Source organism: Sitophilus oryzae, unplaced genomic scaffold, assembly GCF_002938485.1.
Source record: "Sitophilus oryzae breed Bouriz unplaced genomic scaffold, Soryzae_2.0 scaffold_1396_pilon_pilon, whole genome shotgun sequence".
NCBI classification, from domain to species: Eukaryota; Metazoa; Arthropoda; class Insecta; order Coleoptera; family Curculionidae; genus Sitophilus; species Sitophilus oryzae.
In genome coordinates this window covers 6,888,335-6,912,019 of record NW_022146055.1, presented here as the reverse complement: position 1 = coordinate 6,912,019, position 23,685 = coordinate 6,888,335, and the positions used below count along the sequence as shown (strand labels likewise).

At 35.7% G+C, this 23,685-nt stretch overlaps 1 protein-coding gene across 4 annotated transcripts in view; it reads right to left on the bottom strand.

Moving 5' to 3' along the window:
* The window catches only part of LOC115875974 (dynein heavy chain 3, axonemal), a 109,805-nt gene that overhangs the window by 23,658 nt on the left and 62,462 nt on the right, over positions 1–23,685 (bottom strand). For all 4 annotated transcript variants that reach the window (XM_030891592.1, XM_030891590.1, XM_030891591.1 and 1 more), the window contains 12 exons: positions 22,550–22,722; positions 22,344–22,482; positions 9,629–9,904; positions 6,156–6,488; positions 5,892–6,098; positions 4,554–4,766; positions 4,308–4,493; positions 4,030–4,256; positions 3,367–3,541; positions 3,066–3,302; positions 2,770–3,009; positions 148–735 (listed from right to left, as the gene is read on the bottom strand). In XM_030891592.1, the coding sequence (XP_030747452.1) occupies positions 148–735; positions 2,770–3,009; positions 3,066–3,302; positions 3,367–3,541; positions 4,030–4,256; positions 4,308–4,493; positions 4,554–4,766; positions 5,892–6,098; positions 6,156–6,488; positions 9,629–9,904; positions 22,344–22,482; positions 22,550–22,722 (2,994 nt within the window). The remainder of the gene's footprint in view (positions 1–147; positions 736–2,769; positions 3,010–3,065; positions 3,303–3,366; positions 3,542–4,029; positions 4,257–4,307; positions 4,494–4,553; positions 4,767–5,891; positions 6,099–6,155; positions 6,489–9,628; positions 9,905–22,343; positions 22,483–22,549; positions 22,723–23,685) is intronic.

The following is a 23,685-nucleotide window of genomic DNA, read 5'->3' as shown; positions in this document are numbered from 1 at the left end:
ATAATCTTTTTATTCAAAGATTTAACTATATACTATCAAGCAGGGAATTATTTTATATAAGTAATAGTTCCCTGCTTGACACCATGGGGTGTGACAATACTATTACAACAACAAATTATTTACTATGATGATAAATATGATACCTACCTCCTTCTGCTTTTCTACAACCACAGTATCTTGTTCAATTTTGATCATTAGCTTTTCAGTTTTTGCAGATGCCACGATTAACTTGGGCTGCAAAGCATGCAACTCATCTTGCATCAAACCCACTTGACCGGCAGCAAATCCTAATTTTTCTAAACCCGTTTCGTATCGATTTATTTGTAGCTTAATTTGATCTACTTTCTTAGCGAACAAGTTAATGAACGTCTGTATTAATTCCAAATATGAAGTCGGAGTTATATAAGTTCTTCGTTTCTGTTCTCGGAAAAATTTCACGGCGGTGTTTTGTACACTAACGTGAAATTCCTTACACATTGAGACGCATTTGTCTGTCATCTCTTTTTCAATGTGGGTTTGCGAAAGAAACATAGTAGCTACACGTTCCAAGGCATCGTCTGGCCAATTTTGAAACCAATCGATGGTACAACAGTTTATAAGAGATGGAAACATTCTACAGCGCATTCTAAACGCATCACCGATTGGACTAAAGCAGAGTGCTATATGCAGATTCTGTTTAACTCGTTCAATGAAAAAGTTGTAAAGTGCCAATGGAGTTGGTTCTACCTTTTTGCCCTGAAATATTAATTAAAACTTGAATTTCAATCAATACTTGCAAGTGTATCTCGCTATTAATATTATATAATTTAAAAAGTCATTGTAAATAATTCATATTTACATAAATATGCAAATTAATATAGTTTACCTCGAGCTTTTGACTGTGTATCAGTTTTTCGCTATGCACCATGATTATTTTGCTAATAATAATAATAAACCCCCAATGCGCGGAGGACTTCATAAAATATATGGAAAAGAGTATCTGGAAAATAAAATGGATGTGTATCCACTTTATTTTCCAGATACTCTTTTCCATATATTGAATCTACATACATCCGTCATACTGAGGAATGCTACTACAGGAATAAAAAAGATGGCGGATATGCAAAATCGATAGAAATCTGAAAGATGTGCCGAATAATATAAATGCACATACGCAAGGAACTCCACAAGGTGGAGTAACCTCCCCCCTATTGTGGAACTTGGTAATGGATGAACTACTTGACAAATTAACTCTAGCCGGAATACACTGCATAGGGTATACAGATGACATAGTCATGATCACTTAGGGGAGACATGAAGGCACCCTGTGTGATATTATCCAAAGATTGTAAATGTCCATATCATGATGGTGCCATAATGGTGCAGGACTGTAGGACTGAGCATCAATTCAGGCAAAACCGCGGTGGTACCATTCACCGAAAAGCGAAGTTGAAAATAATTCAACTAGATGGAAAAGAATTCTTCCATCACAGGAAGTAAAATATCTGGAAATAACTCTGGACACTAAACTTCTATGAAACAGCCATATTAAGAACATTACAAGCAAAGCCACAAAGGCTCTTATGATTTTGCACTGGATGTATACCGTGGTAAAACTCATGATTACTTGTGGAGCAGTTGCTTGGTACATAAAACTAGAGCAACGTACAGAAAAGGGTTGGATTAGGCAAAACCTGTGCAAAATGGAGAGACTAACGTTCATCTGCATCACAGAAGTCTTGAAAACATGCCCAACAGCAGCAGTGGAGGTCATTCTAGCCATAGAATGTAGAATGTAGAATGATTGGGAGGGGGGTTAATCACAGCAGCCTATGACCGCTACCTTAAAGATCTAGTGTGTCTCCTTTTCTTGAGTTATAACTCATCATCTATAATTCATCATACATGGGGATTTTCCTGTTGTAGGGAGGACAGGGTATTTTTCATCCTCCTCTGACAACAGATGTTCTTCCGCCGAGGAGTGGACATCTAACTCCTCCGAGGATATAGACCATGGAGTTTTTACGGTTGGAGTTTGGCCCTCTGTGCCCTTCACAGTGGCTGAGATACCCGTGAGGAGGATCCAGTTGGAGGATCTGTCTCCATTTTCTCCACCGCTTTAACTTGGTGTTGTAAGTTGTAGGTGATGTCTTTCTCCTTACTCCCCGGCAAAAAGACCGTGATGGTCGCCTTTTTAGGGATGTTTTCTCCCTTCATTGAAACCAGTCACAGCCCCTGGCAATTCTTAAGCTTAGGTGCCGTTTCCACCAACCAATCCGTCGATTCTTCTTCTTACAGTACCGTACTCTATACAGAGTGTCGGCTATCTCTCGCATGTACTTGTGATGTGTGTCATCAGTGTTTCACACCGAATCCGAACGGCACTATATGAGAGGCTGTACAAGGCAAATATACTCAAGGTGGTTTGCCATTGCCTTCCTTGAGGTGGCGGCTCGCTGGTCGCTCTATTTAGATAAATAAATGTTTTTATTGAATAAAACGACCGTACTGGCTGAGGATCGAACCCAGTACCATCCCATCTCTCGCACCGCAGATCGACACACTACTGCTTGCGCTACGGCCAGCTTGTACGTGTTCTATAGCCGATTCTTAAGATGTACAATATATGAGTAGTATGCCCACTAGAAAGCGTGTCCCCGCAAAACACAGCTGACCCACATTTTGTGGATCGTTATAATGTAGAGAAATACGTCATAAGATATAAACAATAGTTATTACACTATTGTCTGTCCGGCGCCAGAATGTACGATTTTTTTAAACAAAACTTACCGTCTCTCGAGAGGCGGTTTGCATTTTTTCTAAAATATCTGCTTTTTCATCAGGAGCATATAAGTTAGGCACATCGGCAGTATTTAAAACAGTGCTAATATCTTCAACAAAAGATTCGTCAGCAACTTGAGTGTCAGCAAACAGAAAAACAATTGGTTTGCCCTCACATCCAGCCTTCCAAAGTAGTTGTTTTATATCGTCTCGCCATTCTGTTACTGAGTAATTTCGTGATATTTCAATCTAGAAAAAACGGTAGATCTAATACTTTGATATTTATATTTTTTGTTTAAACGAACCTCAAACACTGTATACTCTGACATGGCACTAGCCAATTTGACAGAACTGTGACGCCCAGAACCTCCAATACCAACCAATAAAACATTGCCATTCGGTTGACTTAATACTCTTGAAACACGGGACACGTGTTCTATAGCAAATTGAAACATGACCAAATTCATAGGTGACTTTGAAATCATATTGTATTCGCTTAAGTAGTACTCCATTTTTTCAATCAACAAATCCATATCATTAATCTACAATATTAAGTAATTTTAAGTAAAGATTTTAAAGCGAAGTAATATGGGTTAAGGATCTTACTTCATCATAAATTTTTGGCTCGGCATCAGGTTCGATATAATTACCAAAAAATAAATTCCGGATATGTTGAGGCCCAAGTAATTCATCTTCCGGGACTAAAGGAGAACAAACTTTATCCATTGGCTGACGGAAACCTTGATAACAGGCTTTTTTGACGACATGAAATAGAGTGGTCCTTAAAAGAATAACTGAATATAAGTTTGTAAAGCTTCATTCAGCACCTCGAAATTAGTGGAATAAATCAGTGGTCTCAATTAGCGTAGAAGTTTGTTCCTCTTATTTCAATGTAAGCATTCAGAAAGTCTAAATTAGTGGTAGTCATTTTCAATTAGTAGAAAAAGTTAACAAACTTTTAACTTTTCCACTAATTATACTTCAAAATTTGCAAGTAATGTCATTTTGGCCTTTGGCTATCATCCGTCAAGAGAAATTGTGGTTAGAAATCAAAAATTTATGGTTTTATAAGCTAAATATTAGACTTTCTCTATGGATACAACTGACTACCGCAAACTGTTGCTAGGATATTCTATTAATTTTAATTGTGTTTTTTAGATATTAAGAATGATCGTAAACTAAAAAGTATACAGTGTAATTGAAACCAGTAATTTATTCCACTAATTGCAAGGTTCTGAATGACGCTTAAGGATATCAGATATTTGCTACCTGTCTGCATCATCAATTAATCGATCATGAAATACTCTGTAAGTTTCATGTATCCATAACCTAATAAATTTATCCTGATCGTCCATTTTAGATGGTGGGGTAACTAATAATCCATTTATTACCCTTGAAAAGTCGCGTAAGGAAAACGTATAATGTGACTTTGCGGGAGTTGGTAAAAAGTTCAATGTTGCTTCACGAAAAACTTCTGTTGTTGCTCCTACTGAAAACTAAAGAAGAAGTAAATACGAGAAGATCAAATTCACCTTTAAAAAAAATACCTTTGCCATTCTCTGTACAACTTCTACATATCCTTTGTTAAAGTGCCACTCGATTATCGCAGTAAATATTTTGCTCAGTGTGCCATCATCAAAGGCGTCTATACTGATAATTTGCATGTGTCGCAGAAATCTATCGGTTATTTCGTTTCTACCTCCTCCTGGTACACCCATAGCTCCAACAAACAACTAAGTAATATATGGACGTTAGGATCAAAATAAAGATTGTACAAATTAATAAATAAATACCACATCCACCAACTGCAGTATCGATGTATCTTTTGCAAACCAATGGCCATGATCTAGCCATTGTCTTAATAACTCTACTGGCGGCTGTGCTCCCCAGACTTCTTTCTGTGGCATACCAACATCATCTACAAACAATATACACTTCTTTCCCATAGAAGGTCCAAACACTCCTCTTCTGCGCTTATCTAATTTTGACATTACCATTTCTTGGGTCTGATAAAAAATAATTTTAGAAGAATAATAATATGTGTACATATACAGCGTGGTCCGAACTGGATTCCGGAAAATTCGGCAGCATATTCTGCAGAGAAAGTAAGTAAAAAAGTTCGTATAAATGTATGTCCTAAAATGCTTATTTTCGGAGATACAGGATGTAAAGTTTCATTTTTATTTAGATTTTTTCCCAATAAGTTCTGAACTAACGTCAATATTTGGATGAAAATTGGTGTCTGCGAGTTTTTTGACATGAGAAATTTGATTTTGATGTCAATATGACTCCAACTTGTAGAGGGTGCCACTTAAATATTTTTTAACTGGTTTGAAGAGTAATAACTTTTTTTCCTGTATAAAACTACTGAGTGAAAAAATATAACATTTACGAAGTTTTTAAACGTAAAAAGGGTCTCTTGGTAAAAATCGCTGCGAGTAATGGTTATCGAGATATTTGGAATCGAAATTATCAATACCTGTTGTCAGTGACATAAATTAAACATGTTGACTAAATAGTTATTAGACTGAAATCATAAATTTCAAATGTTTTTGTGTCAAAAGTTCAACACAAACTGTTTTATCATAATTTTTCTCATCATTAATTTAAAAAAATAAAAAGTTCCCAAATTTATCATATGAGTCAAATAACTATCTACTCGACATGTTTATTTTTTGTCAATAATGATATATATTGACCATTTCCATTCTAAATATATTCAGCACGGTTGCTCGCAGCTATTTTTACCAAGAGACATTTTTTAAGTAAAAAAACGTCGTAAATGTATATTTTTTCACTCAGTAGTTTTATACAAGTACGGAAAAAAAGTTATTACTCTTCAAATTAGTTAAAACACATATAGGTGGCGCCCCCTACAAATAGGAGTCATATTGACAATAAAATCAAATTGCTCATGTCAAAAAACTTCTAGACACCAATTTTCATCTAAATATTGACGTTACTTCAGAAATTATTTGGAAAAAATCGAAATAAAAATGAAACTTCAACACCCTGTATCTCCGTAACTAAGCATTTCAGGACATACGAACTTTTTTACTTATTTTTGACTGCAGAATATGCTACTGGAGTTTCCGGAATACAGTTCGGACCGCCTTGTATATTATTATTACCATTGCAGATGTCGTTCTAGCACTAAAATTCATTACATTTGGAAGTACTTTTTCTTTAGGTAGGCTTAGTAAATGTCCTAAAGTAACAGCTGTTTTACCAGTCCCAGTGGGTCCAACAAAGAGTATAGGCATATTATTAGCGAGACACATTTTAAGGAAGTATCTCTGGCAGCAAGAAGCATTTGTGTGTATTATAAGTTCTGAAGGCTATAAAGGTCAATTTGTTAGTTTTAGTGAAAACCAAAGGTTTAAAAAAATTACTACCTTAGCATTAGGAGCAATCTGCTGAGTTTTGTCGACCGTATCTCCCCAAGCTATCCAGCTACCGTTATTTTTCTTGTCATACAAATATTCGAATAGATCAAATCTATCCGGAAATATTTGATTTTTTGAAAGTTTATAGGATTTTGGTTTTGGATAGCTCTTGTTTTCTCCGATAAGCAGTTTTCGGAAAAACACGTCAAAAGATTTTCTGCTGTCTTGGGTGAGCGTAGAACCCAAACCCCATGCTAGACTGAACAGGAAAACGCACTGAAGCCAAACTGTACTCACTTGATTTTCTTCGATTAGCAGACAGTTAAAGATTCTTGTAAAAGACTAAACAGATATAATAAATTAGCTATAAATAATTAGTGAAAGGTTCTTGCAGTATCAATATGTAATATTTTAAATAAAAATATTTCTTGTCATATAACTGATTTTTTGTAAAATCTTCAGCATTCAAAAATAATGAACATCTGAAAATAACAAAAAGTTTTGTTCGCCGTTATGGGGAAACCAACCACCCTCTCATTACCGGTTTCGGAGCCTATACCTCATCATCAGACGAGCTAACCAGGCTTGATTTCCCAAAACGACAAACAAACAAAGAACTATATCAACTGACGAATTAGTTTAGTGTCGGTAGACTAATTATTTTTGAATGCTGAAGATTTTACAATGTAGCAGTTATATGGTAAGAAATATTTTTTATTTTAAATAAATTAGTTATACATTACCGGGTGCGTCTCAAAAGTCTCACCCCTATATTTTTTTATTTTTTCTGATAAAACATGATTTGGTATGTTAGTATATGACATAAATGTGGCTTGATTGACGTATTCAATTCCTTTCGGTCACTTCCTGTTTCACCGGAAATGACTATAACTTTTGATTTTTAAATGGCACCATCGGTATTTTTTTTACTTCATTCGATAGAAAGTGACACTGATGACATATTATCATATTTCAACTTTTGACATTTTCGCTTAAAATAAAATTGTATTTTAAATTTCAATCTAGAGTCCCATGACTGTGTTAAAAACACTAATTTTTAATCAAGGAGCCTTGAAAAAATAGATTTGATCGTCTAATGTTATTAGTGTCTTGTCCTGGCCGGTTATTAAAAGATGCCTAAATCGTATTTTTAATCATATCTCAGTTTTTTCAAATAGAACGAGGATGGCTCATTAGCATATTCGGAAAAAGCATTTTTTGGGAATAATTTGATACTACACACGTGGTATTTCGAGTCAAATTGTCGTTACGAATCTCACATTGCAATTTCAAATAAACCATATTCGAAAATGACAAAAGTTGGCACATGATGTCATTCTAACCAAAGTGTCATTTTCTATCAAATAAAAGTAACAAAATACCGAGGGTGCCGTTTAAAATTCAAAAGTTGTAGTCATTTCCGGTGAAACAGGAGGTTACCAAAAACAATTGAATACTAACATACCAAATCTCGATTTTTTATCTGAAGAAATAAAAAAGTTATAGGGGGTAAGCCTCTTTTGAGACGCATCCGATATATAGGGTGAGTCTTAAATAAGTGCAAATATTTTTAGTGGAAGTATATTTCGATCCCAGGAACATGAATTTTTCGTAAATAAATTTGGATTTTTTTAGTTTTAAATTATAATAATAATAATAGCTCCCGTATATAGCGCTTAACGCCTTGGGAGTAGCAAGGTACAGCTTGCCATACTAGAGCCGTTCGGTATACAAGGAAGGTAATGTGGCTAGCACTACGCTTCAACCGCCTATTATTACCTCAGGATTGTGAATCCCAAGTACTCATTTAAGGGTGAGTCGACCTAGGTACCCAAACTATTTTTATTTTAATAAAAATAGTCGGTTGATGCAATGCCGGGTGTGGGATTCGAACCCACTACCTTGAGATTGGTAGACGAGAGCCTGTACCTCTACGCCACCGGGCCGCCAAAGATCCAGTGGTTCTCAAAATTTAAGCAAAAAACATTTTTTTTTTGAAATTTTCAGAGTGAAATTACTCTGTTATTTTGGACTTATTTGAAAAACGGTAAAGAGAAAATATGTTTCTTTTATCGAGATATATAGTCTGTAAAACGAATAACTTTGAATTTGACAGTTCCCAAGGGCTTTTCTAGTGTTAATTTTATTAGGTTAGCAACTTGCGGCCATGCTGACGCAATGGCGTCTCTAATAGAACAGCCTCAGAGCGAGATTTATGACGTCACGCTAGTTAGATACTACAGATTAATAAATATGTTGTAGAATACATGGAAAACATAATTATTCCTCGTATTTTTGGTTTGTATTTTAAAAATGATATAGTTTACATGAAATATACATAATATACAGTTAATAAATATAATATATATACCTATTTAAAGTAATAAATACTTTAGCAGATAAACTATGAACCATACAAATGCAGCAAATGTTTTACAATATGGCTGAAATCGTATTCTATAGTCAATGTAGATAGTTTTTGTGTTAAAAATAATAATTTAAAAAAATATGTGGTCATCTTTTGACAAGTTTATATTAGTTTATTAATTGCAGTAAACATTATAATATATAATTAAATTTTGTGAATGCAAATAGTAATACATCACTATTAGTAGATATTGAATGTTTTTTGTTAAATTAGATCGATTTTCGAACCCCAAAATTTAAAATATATTTTGCATTTTACCCATTATCTTATGTACCACCTATTCATTATTTGTATATTGTAAAACATTTGCTGCATTTGTGTAGTTCATAGTTTATTTGCCAAAGTAATTATTACTATAAATATGTATATATTATATTGTATTTATTAACTGTATATTATGTATATTTCATGTAAACTATATCATTTTTAAAATACAAACCAAAAATACGAGGAATAATTATGTTTTCCATGTATTCTACAACATATTTATTAATCTGTAGTATCTAACTAGCGTGACGTCATAAATCTTCCTCCGAGGCTGTTCTATTAGAGACGGCATTGGTCTAATATTTTGAAATGTCAAAAGCTGATGACATTTTACTTTTGTCAATTATGACATTTCGTGTTGATTTTTGCAAGAAGAGGAAGAACTGTCACTTGTTTTATTATTTTCCTTTTCTATTTCACGAAAGTAAAAAAGAGTTACCTATAGGCTTAGAGGTTGTGGCACAAAATCTTGTTATTATTATATTAATTGTATGTTATTATTATATTAATTAGTATAATAAATTTAATCTTAAGATATTAACCAGTTCGTTTTAAAAATATTCTACCAGATTCATATTTGACATAAAACATATGTTTACCGCTGGGTAACGGTAAATACCAAAGGTATAATTTTCGTAAACGCCTATAGACTATACCAACCTTGAAAATATGTGCACTTAATTAAGAATCATCCTGTATAGTGCTAACAAAAACTCTATTGTGATGCCGATTCCATTTGTTCACACGGTTTATTAAATTTATTAATTTATATTATGATTGCTCTTACAAAAAATAAATGGATATCCGACGTTTCCACAAACTTCTTACAGTCCTCGTTTATGTGCTCCAAGCAAGGCGGGACCAGCCATTCGAGGCATTCAACCAAAATCTCAATTTGTTCTACCAACAACACTTTTTCCAATACGGCCATATACGAGTCCATTAGCGGTCTCCAGCCTAGCAAAGCTGGCTCCATGTAAATCATACCGCAACGGGATACCGTAGCTGGAGACGCCTGTTCCAAGTCGGCTGGCTCAAAGATCATATTCATCTGAGGTGTCATCTGGACAACGACAATTATTACAAGACTGTCTGCCATTTTAATGATTAAATAAAAAACTAAGGTAGGAGTGTATAACATTGGTATAACACAATTAGTGACACCTCGAAGGGACAATAATTCGCTGGTTTTGTTTTACGTTAAATCAATTAATAATTATTAAAATTGATACAAAAATATGTCCCCGATAAAAACAAATACGACGTTAATGTAACGATTTAAAATCAAATATACTGATAGCTACCAGAGCTGCAAGCTGACAGAATACTTAAGTATTTTTTTATTTAAATCATTTAAACGATTTAAGTCATTAGATTTTGAGTCAGTTTTGGAAAACTGACTTGAGACGTAAAATTAACGTAAAAAACGTATAAAAAAATTTTAAAACATTTTCCGATGCACGTCATTAATCACATCGAAATTGACACTAAAGCCTATAAACCTGAGTAAATTAAATTTTAGCAAAAATGTTTAAATTTGTTGACTAATTTAAGATACCAAGCAGCTCTTCATTATATTTTATAGAGCAAATGATTGTAACAGATATTTTATTTAGATGAAAGCTGCAAAAATGAGTTTAAACCAATTTTTATTATCGCCTTGTTGGTCACATTGCGCCATGTTGCCGTCAGCAATGTTGTCGTGTATTATTTGACAATTATCCTAGTGTCAGTCGAATAGAGGCGTGTTGTTGAATTTTTGGGACTGATTCTCGTTTTTTGTCGTTTTTCATAGTTTTTTTTTCTTAAATTGTTCTTCTAAGCACAAACAGTTCTTTTAAGAACTAAATTTTCGAGTTTTTGTATTGCATTCCTTCAAACTGTGTGTTGAAAATATGCCGAAGCATTTAAACAGTCGAAGCAAAGAGCTTGTAGCTTTCCTGATTTTGAATGAGAACGTGACAATAAAGGTCCTGCAGTCAGAGAAGTAAGTTTGATTGATTAATTAAGTAGTTATTTAATATTAATTATTAACTTAAAAATTAAAAGTATTTTTTTTTTAAAAATTATATACTAAATATATTGTTTGTCACTTTTAAATTAAGATTCATGTCATAAATCCATCACAATCTGGCAGCGCTGTCGCCATCGCTTGTCACTCAAAGTTGATGACGTGCATCGGAAAATATTTTAAAATTTCTATAAGTATAGAAAGGGACGTAAATTGACATAAAAGTGTATACAGGGTGCTACAAATTCGAGGTACGAGCATTGGTATCTCGGAAAACGTAATAGATACGAAGCTGGTTAAATTGGGGCAAAGTTGTGCCTTGAGATGTTTACCAATATGCCATCAAAAAAGTTTTAAAGATATCAAGGATTGCTGAGTTTTTTAGAAAAAACGGATTTTTTTTGAAAATGATTTTTAATTTTTCCTGTCGTTACTTTTTAGAAAATCAAAAAAACTAATTTCACATTCTCATAGCCACATTATTAGGGCTATCTGATAGTATTTTTAGATTTTCAAATTAGCTGATAATTTGTGAGATAAAGAGGCCAACTTATATTTTTTAAATACGGACCTGCATATTTTATACAAGCTTTGAAAGAACTCGGACTCCTGAGTACAATGATATGCCACCTTATATTTTTTTTGTTTTGGGTTCTTTAACAACAACAAAACTATTTAATTATTATTTAAAATAACTTCAAGTCCGACTCTGGATTTTTAAATTATTTAATCTGCTTATATTCATCGCAACAATATTGATCAGCACTAATTAACATTGAATAAGGAAAATCGAGCCAATTGAAAGATTCAAATAAGTAATATCCAGGTCAGCAATTTAAAGACATTATTTTTAACTTTTTTTACTGTGAATTTGAAATCTTAATGTACGATCTAATAATTTGCATAATATTAATTGTCATTATAAATTAATTAACTTCTACCTTTGAATAAGAAGACTAAGGAAGGAGCATAATGCTATCCATGTATTCATGCATGGTGGGCGGAAACAGGACTCTAGGGTGGGGATCCTTGACAGTTCTGTTTGACGATTCATTTGACACATTTGAATTTGATTTGAAATTTTGTGGATTTGTCAGTCTTTACGGAGCTTATTTTATGTTATTTATTATTTATTCTACTACTGATAGTTGTATAAAGGTAGTAAATCTAGATGGAAATTGTGACAGAACTTAAATTAACAGTGACACTATCGCGATTTATCGAAAAAGACTCTAAAATAGTTGATTGTGTAGCGTGCGGTAGATCTCGGCAAAAATCGAGTAAAATAATGGAACAACGCTAGTAAGTGTCTATATAATATACATACGTGTAGTAAACCGATCATTTATGAAATTCACTTAAATTAACTAATCATATATTTTTTCTTGCATTTTTGCTTTTATTTACTACTTGTCAAAGATTAGATGTCAAAGAATTTAGATACGTCAATTTGACTTACCTGCTTCAGTAGCGTATCGGATGTTTATGGTTATAAATAATAATTATTATAACATCTATTTTTATTAGAATTTTATATTTTTATAGCAATTTTAATAACTACCAACATTTATTCACAACGTAAAATAAAAAAAAATATTTAGTCTACCCCACGTCTACCCTACATCATAATTTTACATTTTTTAAATAAAATTAGAACGGCACTGATGAACCGGAATTTAAGTCGGCCATATTTGAGGCCCATCGCGGTGGACCTAAGATTTTTGATATGCTCCTTCCTTAGTCTTCTTATTCAAAGACTTCTACTAACTGGTCCCTAGTGCTCTACATGTTCGAAAGGGTTATAACCCTCCCTATTGCACAAATTTATTTTTTGTTCAATTTTATTTATAGTTCTTGAAACAGATCTTCTTCTTATACTGCCGAATGCGTTTTGTACTCTTTATTGTAAATGCTGAGATGATTTGATTTCACACACACATATTCATTTTATATTATTTTTATTATTTTATTGTATTTGATTTTCCGTATTCAATGTTTTACCCCACGTCATTATTAAGTTTGAAAGCTTAACAATATTGTAACGATGAACAGATTAAATATTTAAAAAAACAGATTCGGACTTGAAATTAGTTTAAATATATTGTGCTCAAATTTCCGAAACAAAAAAAATATTAAGTGTGGCATATCATTGTACTCAGTAGACCGAGTTCTTTCATAACCTGAAATAAAAAATTCAGGTCCGTATTTAAAAAAATTAAGTTGGCCTCTGTATCTCACAAATTATCAGCTAATTTGAAAATATGAAAATACTATCAGATAGCCCTAATAAAGTGGCAATGAGAATGTGCAATTAGTTTTTTGATTTTCTAAAAAGCAACGACAGAAAAAAATAAAATTGATTTTCAAAAAAATCCGTTTTTTCCCAAAAACTCGCCAATCCTTGAAATTTTTAAAACTTTTTTGGTTGCATCTTGGTGAACATCCCAAAGCGCAACTTTGCCCCATTTTAACCATGTTCGTATCTATTACGGTTACCGAGATACCAATGCTCGTACCTCGAATTTGTAGCACCCTGTATATACCAATTATAAATTAAACAAGACATACAAAAGCACAACTTGCGTAATCCAAATTCGCATAATGGTAAAACTGTCAAGAGAAAAGACAAACAAAAAAGAATCAATAAAAATAGTATCGACTCCTTTCTTAGTTTTTTTTTCAACTGGTTATGAACTCACTTGTATAATTTCACCTGACATCAGACAAAGTTTTTTATTATCATCTAAAACAGTATTCATGTTTTCTATCCATACGGCGTCAACAGGACCATCAAATAATATCCATTTACGGTCCAGAGTATAACTATTAGCAAACTCCCTATAATTTAGAGAAATATATTTCTAATTAATAAACTTTTGATTATCAGCAATTCTAGAAAATTAACCTAAATGTTGTAGCTAAACTCCATCCGACCACTCGTGAGATGCGGGGTCAAACTGGCCATAAAGCTGTCCCATTGAGATGGCCTTTGGGTTGATAATTCTAAAAATGACGGCATGTTCCTCCAGTTTGGCATTTTCTCGACAAGCAAGGCGTCCTAGAGCTTCAGCTAAAGACTAAATATAACTATTATTAGTTAATGCTCTATATCAATATAAATATTTTGATACTGGACTCTAATAATCATTAGTTATTGGGTACGTTCAGGCATGGTCAGAAGCTGAGTAGAGCTGAGAAAGCGACTTCCTGAAAAAATTCTGACACATAACAAGTCAACGGTGTTTATATCCACTTTTCTATGTTTATATCCTTATTTGTAGTCGAATGTATGTGTAGAATAACCTCATTTCTTCTAGTACTTTTAGCATTTAACGTTAAAAATACACATTGTATTTTTTTAATAATATTTAACACCTATGAAAGTTGCTGTTTCTTTTCGCAAGTTAGGAAATACCGCGATATGTCAGAAAGCAATGTCGGTGAAAATAGCTGTTGTGGCTGGAACTTAGCTGTTGTGTTCTCTGAACACGCTATAGTATATAACGCCTATAGCATATAAGCCCTGGTCACTTCATGTGCGGGGTCTGTATTTTAATGCATGCTACAGAAGTAAATATAAACCTTAACTGGTTGACTGTGTTGCCAGTTTTTACGTTTGTAGGAAAATGTGTGTAAAAAAATAAACTATTTTAAAAACTTTCATTAATGCTACTGAAATGAAGATAATATATACAGGTTGTTAATTTGTTTATTACTCGCGGCAAGAGCTTTATGGTTTGAAATATGGCAACCTCGAGAGACGACGCGATGAGTCGACAGCTTAGCTTAGTACTCATTTGGAATGTAGGCAGTGATAGTAAATTTAATATATTACAGCTGTGATAAAATCAGTATCTCATTGTAAAAAATAAAGTTCCAACCCTAGATATAATATTTTTCATAAACGCCTACTTGTGCTGTTTGAAATTTTGATGCAAAATCTGACAATACCGCATAGAAGAAATGTATTAACCCAACTTTTATCTCTTTTTAATACATTTGATTTTCCATTAAGCTGTCGACATCACTGTCATACACGTTAAAATCCAGACTACGCAGTTTCGATGACCAGATCGTTATAGAATATATACCACTATAAGAAATACCACCCTAACAAATATATTTATTTTAATAAAAATATTATAGATACTGCAATTGTAGCGCTACTATAGATACTGTCAAGAAAAATGGCGTATCCGCCAGAAATTAAAAATGTATTACTGGTTGCCTGCACAACCGCAACGTATCCGCCAGAAATTAAAAGACTTTTTCAGGCGCCATCTTTTAGTCAAGTCGAGAAGTAAGGGAATCAGACAATGGAATTGTCTGGTATGAAGAAGTACGCTTTCCGAGAATTGGGAAATTTCGAGAAGCAGTCAATAGAGTATATAAGCCGGAGCCATCGACAACTGAGACAGTTTTTGAAATTTGAATATACCGCGTGGAAATTGAAAATCGGACAATTTGGTGAAGGAATCTTATAAATAGTTAGTTTGTTGTGTGTTATAAGTTAGTAATTGTGTATAAAGTGAGAAAATAAATTCGTTAAGTATTTTATCGTGAGTTTAAATTAGTGGACCCACGGAATCCGTAACAATTGGTGTCAGAAGTGGGATTCAAGAGGATTTTAAGCAGAAATTAAGTGGATTGGAAGATTTTTAGACCGAATTAAAGTATTTTTATGGTTGGTACAAGGGAACAAGCGAAGAAAATGGAGGAAGTAAGCAAATTATTGGGCGATTTTATGGAGAATATGAGAAGAGAGAAGGCAGAAGAACAAGAAAGACTCCGTAAAGAACGAGAAGAAGAGCGAGCCCGACTAGAAAAGAGAAAGCAGAAGAACAAGAAAGACTCCGTAAAGAACGAGAAGAAGAGCGAGCCCGATTAGAAAGAGAAAAGGAAGAGGAAAAACTACGACGTCAACAAGAACAGGACCGGCTTGAGAACATTTTCGAAGATTTGAAAATTCAACGACAACAAGATAAACAAGAAGAACAGAACCGGCTTGAGAAAAATTTTAGGCAATTTAGAAATCCGTCAGAAGAATGAATGGAGGGAAATTTTAGAAGATATAGAGACGCACCGCCAGAAAGAAAGACAAGAAGATCAAAACCGTCTTAAGAAGAACTTTGAAGAACTAGAAAGAAGGCAAGAAATCCACCTTCAAGAAGCCGTAGAAGATCTGGAGGAACGCCTTCAGCAGAAAATGGAAAAATTAGAGATGGACCTACACAAGACCAAGGTACAAGTAAGAACACCTGGCGTTCATGGAACTGCGAACCTCAAGGCCCCGACCTACGATGGACAAACCACCTGGACGATGTACCACCGCCAGTTTGAAGCAGCGGCTGCTGCCAACGGATGGACCGACCAGGAGAAAGCAGCGGCACTTGTCATCGCGCTGCGTGGCCCTGCCCTGGAACTGCTGCAAACTATTCCTGCAGCCCAACAGCAGGAATACCAAACTTTGGTTGCTGCACTGGACAGAAGATATGGCGACCAACATCGACGTCAACTTTACCAGGCCCAGATCAAGACACGCTTGCAGAGGTCCGGAGAGAGTCTGCAGGAATTTGAAGCAGACTTACGTCGGCTGGTACACCTGGCATATCCAGAAGCACCGGAAGGATTTAGGGAGGAACTCGCTGCTCAGTGCTTTATCAGCGGACTGACGGACAACGAATTACAGAGGGCGCTGCAAATATCCCGATTTTCTACCAGCAGCGAAGCACTTTTAGCGCCATCCCTAGACCGAAGATAAGATCGGTAACGGTCGAGGAACAGCCCGAAAGCACTCACAGAGGTTTGGAGGAGATGTAAGAAAGTCGACAAACTATGTGAGCTACTAATAAACAAGGGAGTCAACAACACCCAGACAGAGAACCAGAGAAGATTCCAGGACATAAGGTGCTTTAGATGTGGCAGGAATGGCCACATTAAACGGGATTGCCGCGTTCAAATGCGATCCCGTTCACCATCCAGAGAACGTAGGCACCAGGAAAACTCAAAATCAGTCAATACTAAGGGCGAGTATTGACTGGGGAGAACAGAGCCCCCAGGATTTTTTTCATTAGAAGTCTAGGAAGAACCGCTGACAGTTTGGTGATCGACGGGAAAGTCAATGGAAAGGGAATCCGAATGACAGTGGACACTGGCGCTATGGTATCGTTGGTGCGGGCTAACTCAGTGCAAGAATTGAAGCTGATGCCTCTGAGAAGAAGAGTGTGTTTACGTACAGTTACGGGGGAAATGGCCGTTGTACGGGGAGAGGCTATCGTCGAACTGAAGTTAGGAAATTTGAAGTTCCAGCATAGCGTTTTAGTGGCAGATATTGAAGATGACTTCATCTTGGGCATGGATGTGATTCGTCAACATGGATTTTCGTTCGATCACCAGAGAAATATCCTGAATATCGGAAATGAAGAGTTTATGTTATCTCCAGACGAGGGACCAGGAAGAATGGATGTAAGATCAGCGGAAACTGTGGTGATACCTGGTAATACCGAGAAGATCGTATTCGGTAAAGTGGAGAAAATCGCTGGGTGCTGTGTTGGACTGGTACAAAGTAGCGACAACAAACAGGATAGGTACTTAGTAGGACAATCATTGGTTAACACCGACAAGAATATACCGATCAGAATTGCGAATGTTTTCCCGAATTGTGTCAAGATCCAAAAAGGTGACAAGATAGCCATCTGCGAACCTGTAAGAAGTGTCACCCGATGTGATGAAGTGTCGTCAGCTGTTACACAAAAAGGCATCCCAAGAAACACTAAAACATCTAGAACAGCCATGGGATCACCTAACACCTGAGGAGAAACAGAAGGCTAAGCAGTTCCTGCTAAAGCATGGCAGTATTTTTGAGAAGAACAACAGTGGAAGAACGGATTTTGTGAAGCACCGGATTAATACTGGTCATGCTCAGCCGATTCGACAACGTCCTAGAAGAGTTCCCCTTTCCAAACAACAAGTAATGGAGACAATGGTAGATAAGATGTTAGAAGAGGGAGTAATCGAAGAATCATCAAGTCCATGGTCATCTCCGTTGTTTTGGTGACGAAGAAAGATGGTAGTACACGATTCTGCGTGGACTATAGGAAGCTCAATGACGTCACTAAGAAAGATAGCTACCCACTGCCACGTATAGATGACACATTAACAACTCTGGCAGGTTCGTGCTGGTTCTCCACTCGACTTAAAGAGTGGATACTGGCAAGTTGGTCTGGACGAGGACGATAAAGAAAAGACGGCTTTTCTACAGGAAGCGGCCTATACCAATTCAAGGTTATGCCATTTGGATTATGCAATGCTCCAGCCACTTTCGAACGTCTCATGGAGGTGGTGTTAAGAGGATTAACTTGGAAAACGTGCTTGGTTTACCTCGACGATGTATTGGTTATGGGAAGAACTTTTGAGGAGCATTTGCGAAATTTAGAAGAAGTCTTCGGCCGCATACGGAATGCTCACCTGTGTACTTGAACCCGAAGAAGTGTAGCTTATTCCAGCGACAAGTGGAATTTTTGGGCCATGTAGTCTCAGCAGACGGAATTTACACCGACCAGAAGAAAATCGCTGCAATCAAGGATTGGCCTAAACCTCGCGACAAACATGAACTTAGAAGTTTTCTGGGTTTATGCACCTATTACAGAAGATTTGTCAAGGGATTTGCCAATATAGCTGCACCCTTACATAGACTTACAGGTGATGAAGTCGGCTACGAATGGAACACCGATTGTGATGTAGCCTTTGGAAGACTTAAGGCGGCTTTATGTTCAAGTCCTATTCTAGCCTACCCGCAACAACAAGGGAGGTATATCCTGGATACCGACGCCAGCAATATCGGCATAGGTGCAGTGCTATCACAAGTGCAAGATGGCGAAGAACGAGTGATAGAATATTACAGTCGAGTTCTATCCAAACCAGAAAGGAATTACTGCGTTACCCGGAAGGAGCTGCTAGCAATTGTGAAGGCAGTTGATCATTTTCATAAATATCTGTACGGCCAAGAATTTTTAATTAGGACAGATCATGCGGCTCTCAAGTGGCTTATGGAGATGAAACAACCTGAAGGTCAAATAGCACGATGGCTCGAGAAGCTCCAACAGTATCACTTTACCATCCAACATCGTGCTGGAAAAATGCATGGTAACGCAGACGGTTTATCCAGAAGACCCTGTCAAACCGATTGTAAGCACTGCTGTAAAACGGAACAACGTGAAGGCACTGTCATGATAAGGAGTTTTAAACTTGGAACCGATGAACAGTGGACGACGACACAATTGAGGAAAGATCAAATGGAAGATCCAGACATCGGAGCAATACTACGGCTCAAGGAAGGTAACGGCGAGAGACCACCGTGGCAGGATATTGCGGACAGAGGGCTCGTTTTCAAAGCTCTCTGGGCTCAGTGGAATTCACTGGTTATTGAGAATGGATTGTTAAAGCGCACATGGGAAAGTGCGGATGGCAGCACAGTAACAACTCAGTTACTGGTACCAAGGAAGAAAGTTACCCAGGTATTGGAAGAAATTCACGGTGGTAAAACTGGAGCCCATCTTGGGGTAAACAAGACCTTGAGCAAGCTGAGAGATCGCTTTTACTGGGTGGATTATTGCGAAGATGTCAAGAAATGGTGTCGACAATGTAAAATTTGTGCAGCCAGCCAAGGACCAAGCACTCGATCTAGGGGAAAAATGAAACAATATAACGTTGGACTGCCATTCGAAAGAATCGCTGTTGACATTGCAGGCCCATTCCCTGAAACGCACAAGGGCAACAAGTACGTTTTAGTGGCGATGGATTATTTCAGTAAATGGCCAGAAGTTTTTGCCATTCCAAACCAAGAAGCATCGACTGTAGCTGAAGTATTGGTCAATAATGTCTTCAGTAGATTTGGAATTCCCTTAGAGCTTCACACTGACCAAGGAAGGAACTTCGAGTCAAGACTGTTCCAGAAGATGTGTGATCTGCTTGGTATTCACAAGACTAGGACAACAGCTTTACATCCGCAGTCTGATGGGATGGTCGAAAGATTCAATAAGACCATTGAAGAACACCTCTCGAAAATGGTGGCCGAACATCAAAGAGATTGGGATCAACACATACCGCTGTTCCTAATGGCGTATAGAAGTGCAGTTCACAACACCACCGGACTTTCACCATCGAAGATTTTATTTGGTCGAGAATTACGGTTGCCTTGTGACTTGGTGTTCGGATCACCAGACGACGGCACCACAAATGTAGAGGACTACGCGGATGAACTGAAGGAAAGGTTAATGGAAATTCATAAGGCCGTAAGAAGTAAGATTACGCTAGCCAGTGACCGGATGAAAGCTCGTTACGACCTCAGAGCCAATTCTACGGGATTTCAACAGGACGATATGGTATGGTTATATAACCCACAGCGCAAGAAAGGGAGGTCCCCAAAGTTAACTCCAGCATGGGAAGGTCCTTATACAGTCATCAAGAGGATAAATGATGTTGTGTACCGGATTCAACGCAGCCCTAGAAGTAAGATGAAAGTAGTTCATCTGGATCGATTGAAGAGATACCAGACAGGAACCTTGATCGGGACGATCAAATTTGAGAAAGGGGCAATGTCAAGAAAAAATGGCGTATCCGCCAGAAATTAAAATGTATTACTGGTTGCCTGCACAACCGCAACGTATCCGCCAGAAATTAAAAGACTTTTTCAGGCGCCATCTTTTAGTCAAGTCGAGAAGTAAGGGAATCAGACAATGGAATTGTCTGGTATGAAGAAGTACGCTTTCCGAGAATTGGGGAAATTTCGAGAAGCAGTCAATAGAGTATATAAGCCGGAGCCATCGACAACTGAGACAGTTTTTGATTTGAAATTTTGTGGATTTGTCAGTCTTTACGGAGCTTATTTTATGTTATTTATTATTTATTCTACTACTGATAGTTGTATAAAGGTAGTAAATCTAGATGGAAATTGTGGCAGAACTTAAATTAACAGTGACACTATCGCGATTTATCGAAAAAGACTCTAAAATAGTTGGTTGTGTACATGTTGTGTAGCGTGCGGTAGATCTCGGCAAAAATCGAGTGAAATAATGGAACAACGCTAGTAAGTGTCTATATAATATACATACGTGTAGTAAACCGATCATTTATGAAATTCACTTAAATTAACTAATTATATATTTTTTCTTGCATTTTTGCTTTTATTTACTACTTGTCAAAGATTAGATGTAAAAGAATTTAGATACGTCAATTTGACTTACCTGCTTCAGTAGCGTATCGGATGTTTATGGTTATAAATAATTATTATAACTTATCTATTTTTATTAGAATTTTATATTTTTATAACAATTTTAATAACTACCAACATTTATTCACAAGGTAAAATAAAAAAAATTATTGAGTCTACCCCACGTCTACCCTATATAATAGTTTTACATTTTTTAAATAAAATTACTAAATTTTTCTAAATATAATTACTTATTGTTAAACCGGAATTTAAGTCGGCCATATTTGAGGCCCATCGCGGTGGACCTAAGATTTTTGATATGCTCCTTCCTTAGTCTTCTTATTCAAAGACTTCTACTAACTGGTCCCTAGTGCTCTACATGTTCGAAAGGGTTATAACCCTCCCTATTGCACAAATTTATTTTTTGTTCAATTTTATTTATAGTTCTTGAAACAGATCTTCTCCTTATACTTCCGAATGCATTTTGTACTCTTTATTGTAAATGCTGAGATGATTTGATTTCACACACACATATTCATTTTATATTATTTTTATTATTTTATTGTATTTGATTTTCCGTATTCAATGTTTTACCCCACGTCATTATTAAGTTTGAAAGCTTAGCAATATTGTAACGATGAACAGATTAAATATTTAAAAAAACAGATTCGGACTTGAAATTAGTTTAAATATATTGTGCTCAAATTTCCGAAACAAAAAAAAATTAAGTGTGGCATATCATTGTACTCAGGAGACCGAGTTCTTTCATAACCTGAAATAAAAAATTCAGGTTCGTATTTAAAAAAAATTAGTTGGCCTCTGTATCTCACAAATTATCAGCTAATTTGAAAATATAAAAATACTATCAGATAGCCCTAATAAAGTGGCAATGAGAATGTGCAATTAGTTTTTTGATTTTGTAAAAAGCAACGACAGAAAAAAATAAAATTGATTTTCAAAAAAATCCGTTTTTCCCAAAAACTCGCCAATCCTTGAAATTTTTAAAACTTTTTTGATTGCATCTTGGTGAACATCCCAAAGCGCAACTTTGCCCCAATTTAACCATGTTCGTATCTATTACGGTTACCGAGATACCAATGCTCGTACCTCGAATTTGTAGCACCCTGTATATACCAATTATAAATTAAACAAGACATACAAAATCACAACTTGCGTAATCCAAATTCCCATAATGTTAAAGAGAAAAGACAAACAAAAAAGAATCAATAAAAATAGTATCGACTCATTTCTTAGTTTTTTTTCAACTGGTTATGAACTCACTTGTATAATTTCACCTGACATCAGACAAAGTTTCTTATTATCATCTAAAACAGTATTCATGTTCTCTATCCATACGGCGTCAACAGGACCATCAAATAATATCCATTTACGGTCCAGAGTATAACTATTAGCAAACTCCCTATAATTTAGAGAAATATATTTCTAATTAATAAACTTGTGATTATCAGCAATTCTAGAAAATTAACCTAAATGTTGTAGCTAAAACTCCATCCGACCACTCGTGAGATGCGGGGTCAAACTGGCCATAAAGCTGTCCCATTGAGATGGCCTTTGGGTTGATAATTCTAAAAATGACGGCATGTTCCTCCAGTTTGGCATTTTCTCGACAAGCAAGGCGTCCTAGAGCTTCAGCTAAAGACTAAATATAACTATTATTAGGTAATGCTCTATACCAATATAAATATTTTCATACTGGACTCTAATAATCATTAGTTATTGGGTACGTTCAGTCATGGTCAGAAGCTGAGTAGCTGAGAAAGCGACTTCCTGAAAAAATTCTGACACACAACAAGTCAACGGTGTTTATATCCACTTTTCTATGTTTATATCCTTATTTATAGTCAAATGTATGTAGAATAACCTCATTTCTTCTAGTACTTTTAGCATTTAACGTTAAAAATATAATCACACATTGTATTTTTTTAATAATATTTAACACCTATGAAAGTTGCTGTTTCTTTTCGCAGGTTAGGAAATACCGCGATATGTCAGAAAGCAATGTCGGCGAAAATAGCTGTTGTGGCTGTTGTGTTCTCTGAACACGCTATAGTATATAACGGCTATAGCATATAAGCCCTGGTCACTTCATCTGCGGGGTCTGTATTTTAATGCATGCTACAGAGGTAAATATAAATAACCGGTTGACTGTGTTGCCGGTTTTTACGTTTGTAGAAAAATGTGTGTAAAAAAAATAAACTATTTTAAAAACTTTCATTTATGCTACTGAAATGAAGATAATATATACAGGTTGTTAATTTGTTTATTACTCGCGGCAAGAACTTTATTGTTTGATATATGGCAACCTCGGCCCGCTCGTCGCGACCCGACGCGACGGGACTAGTCGGCAGCTTAGCTTAGTACTCATTTGGAATGTAGGCAGTGTTGCCATTCTGTTCCCCAATAAGTAACCGTCCAGTTAGCAATCTGTATAAGCTAAATTTAATATATTACAGCTGTGATAAAATCAATACCTCATTGTAAAAAATAAAGTTCCAACCCTAGATGCAATATTTTTCATAAACACCTACTTGTGCTGTTTGAAATTTTGATCAAAATCTGACAATACCGTATAGAAGAAATGTATTAACCCAACTTTTATCTC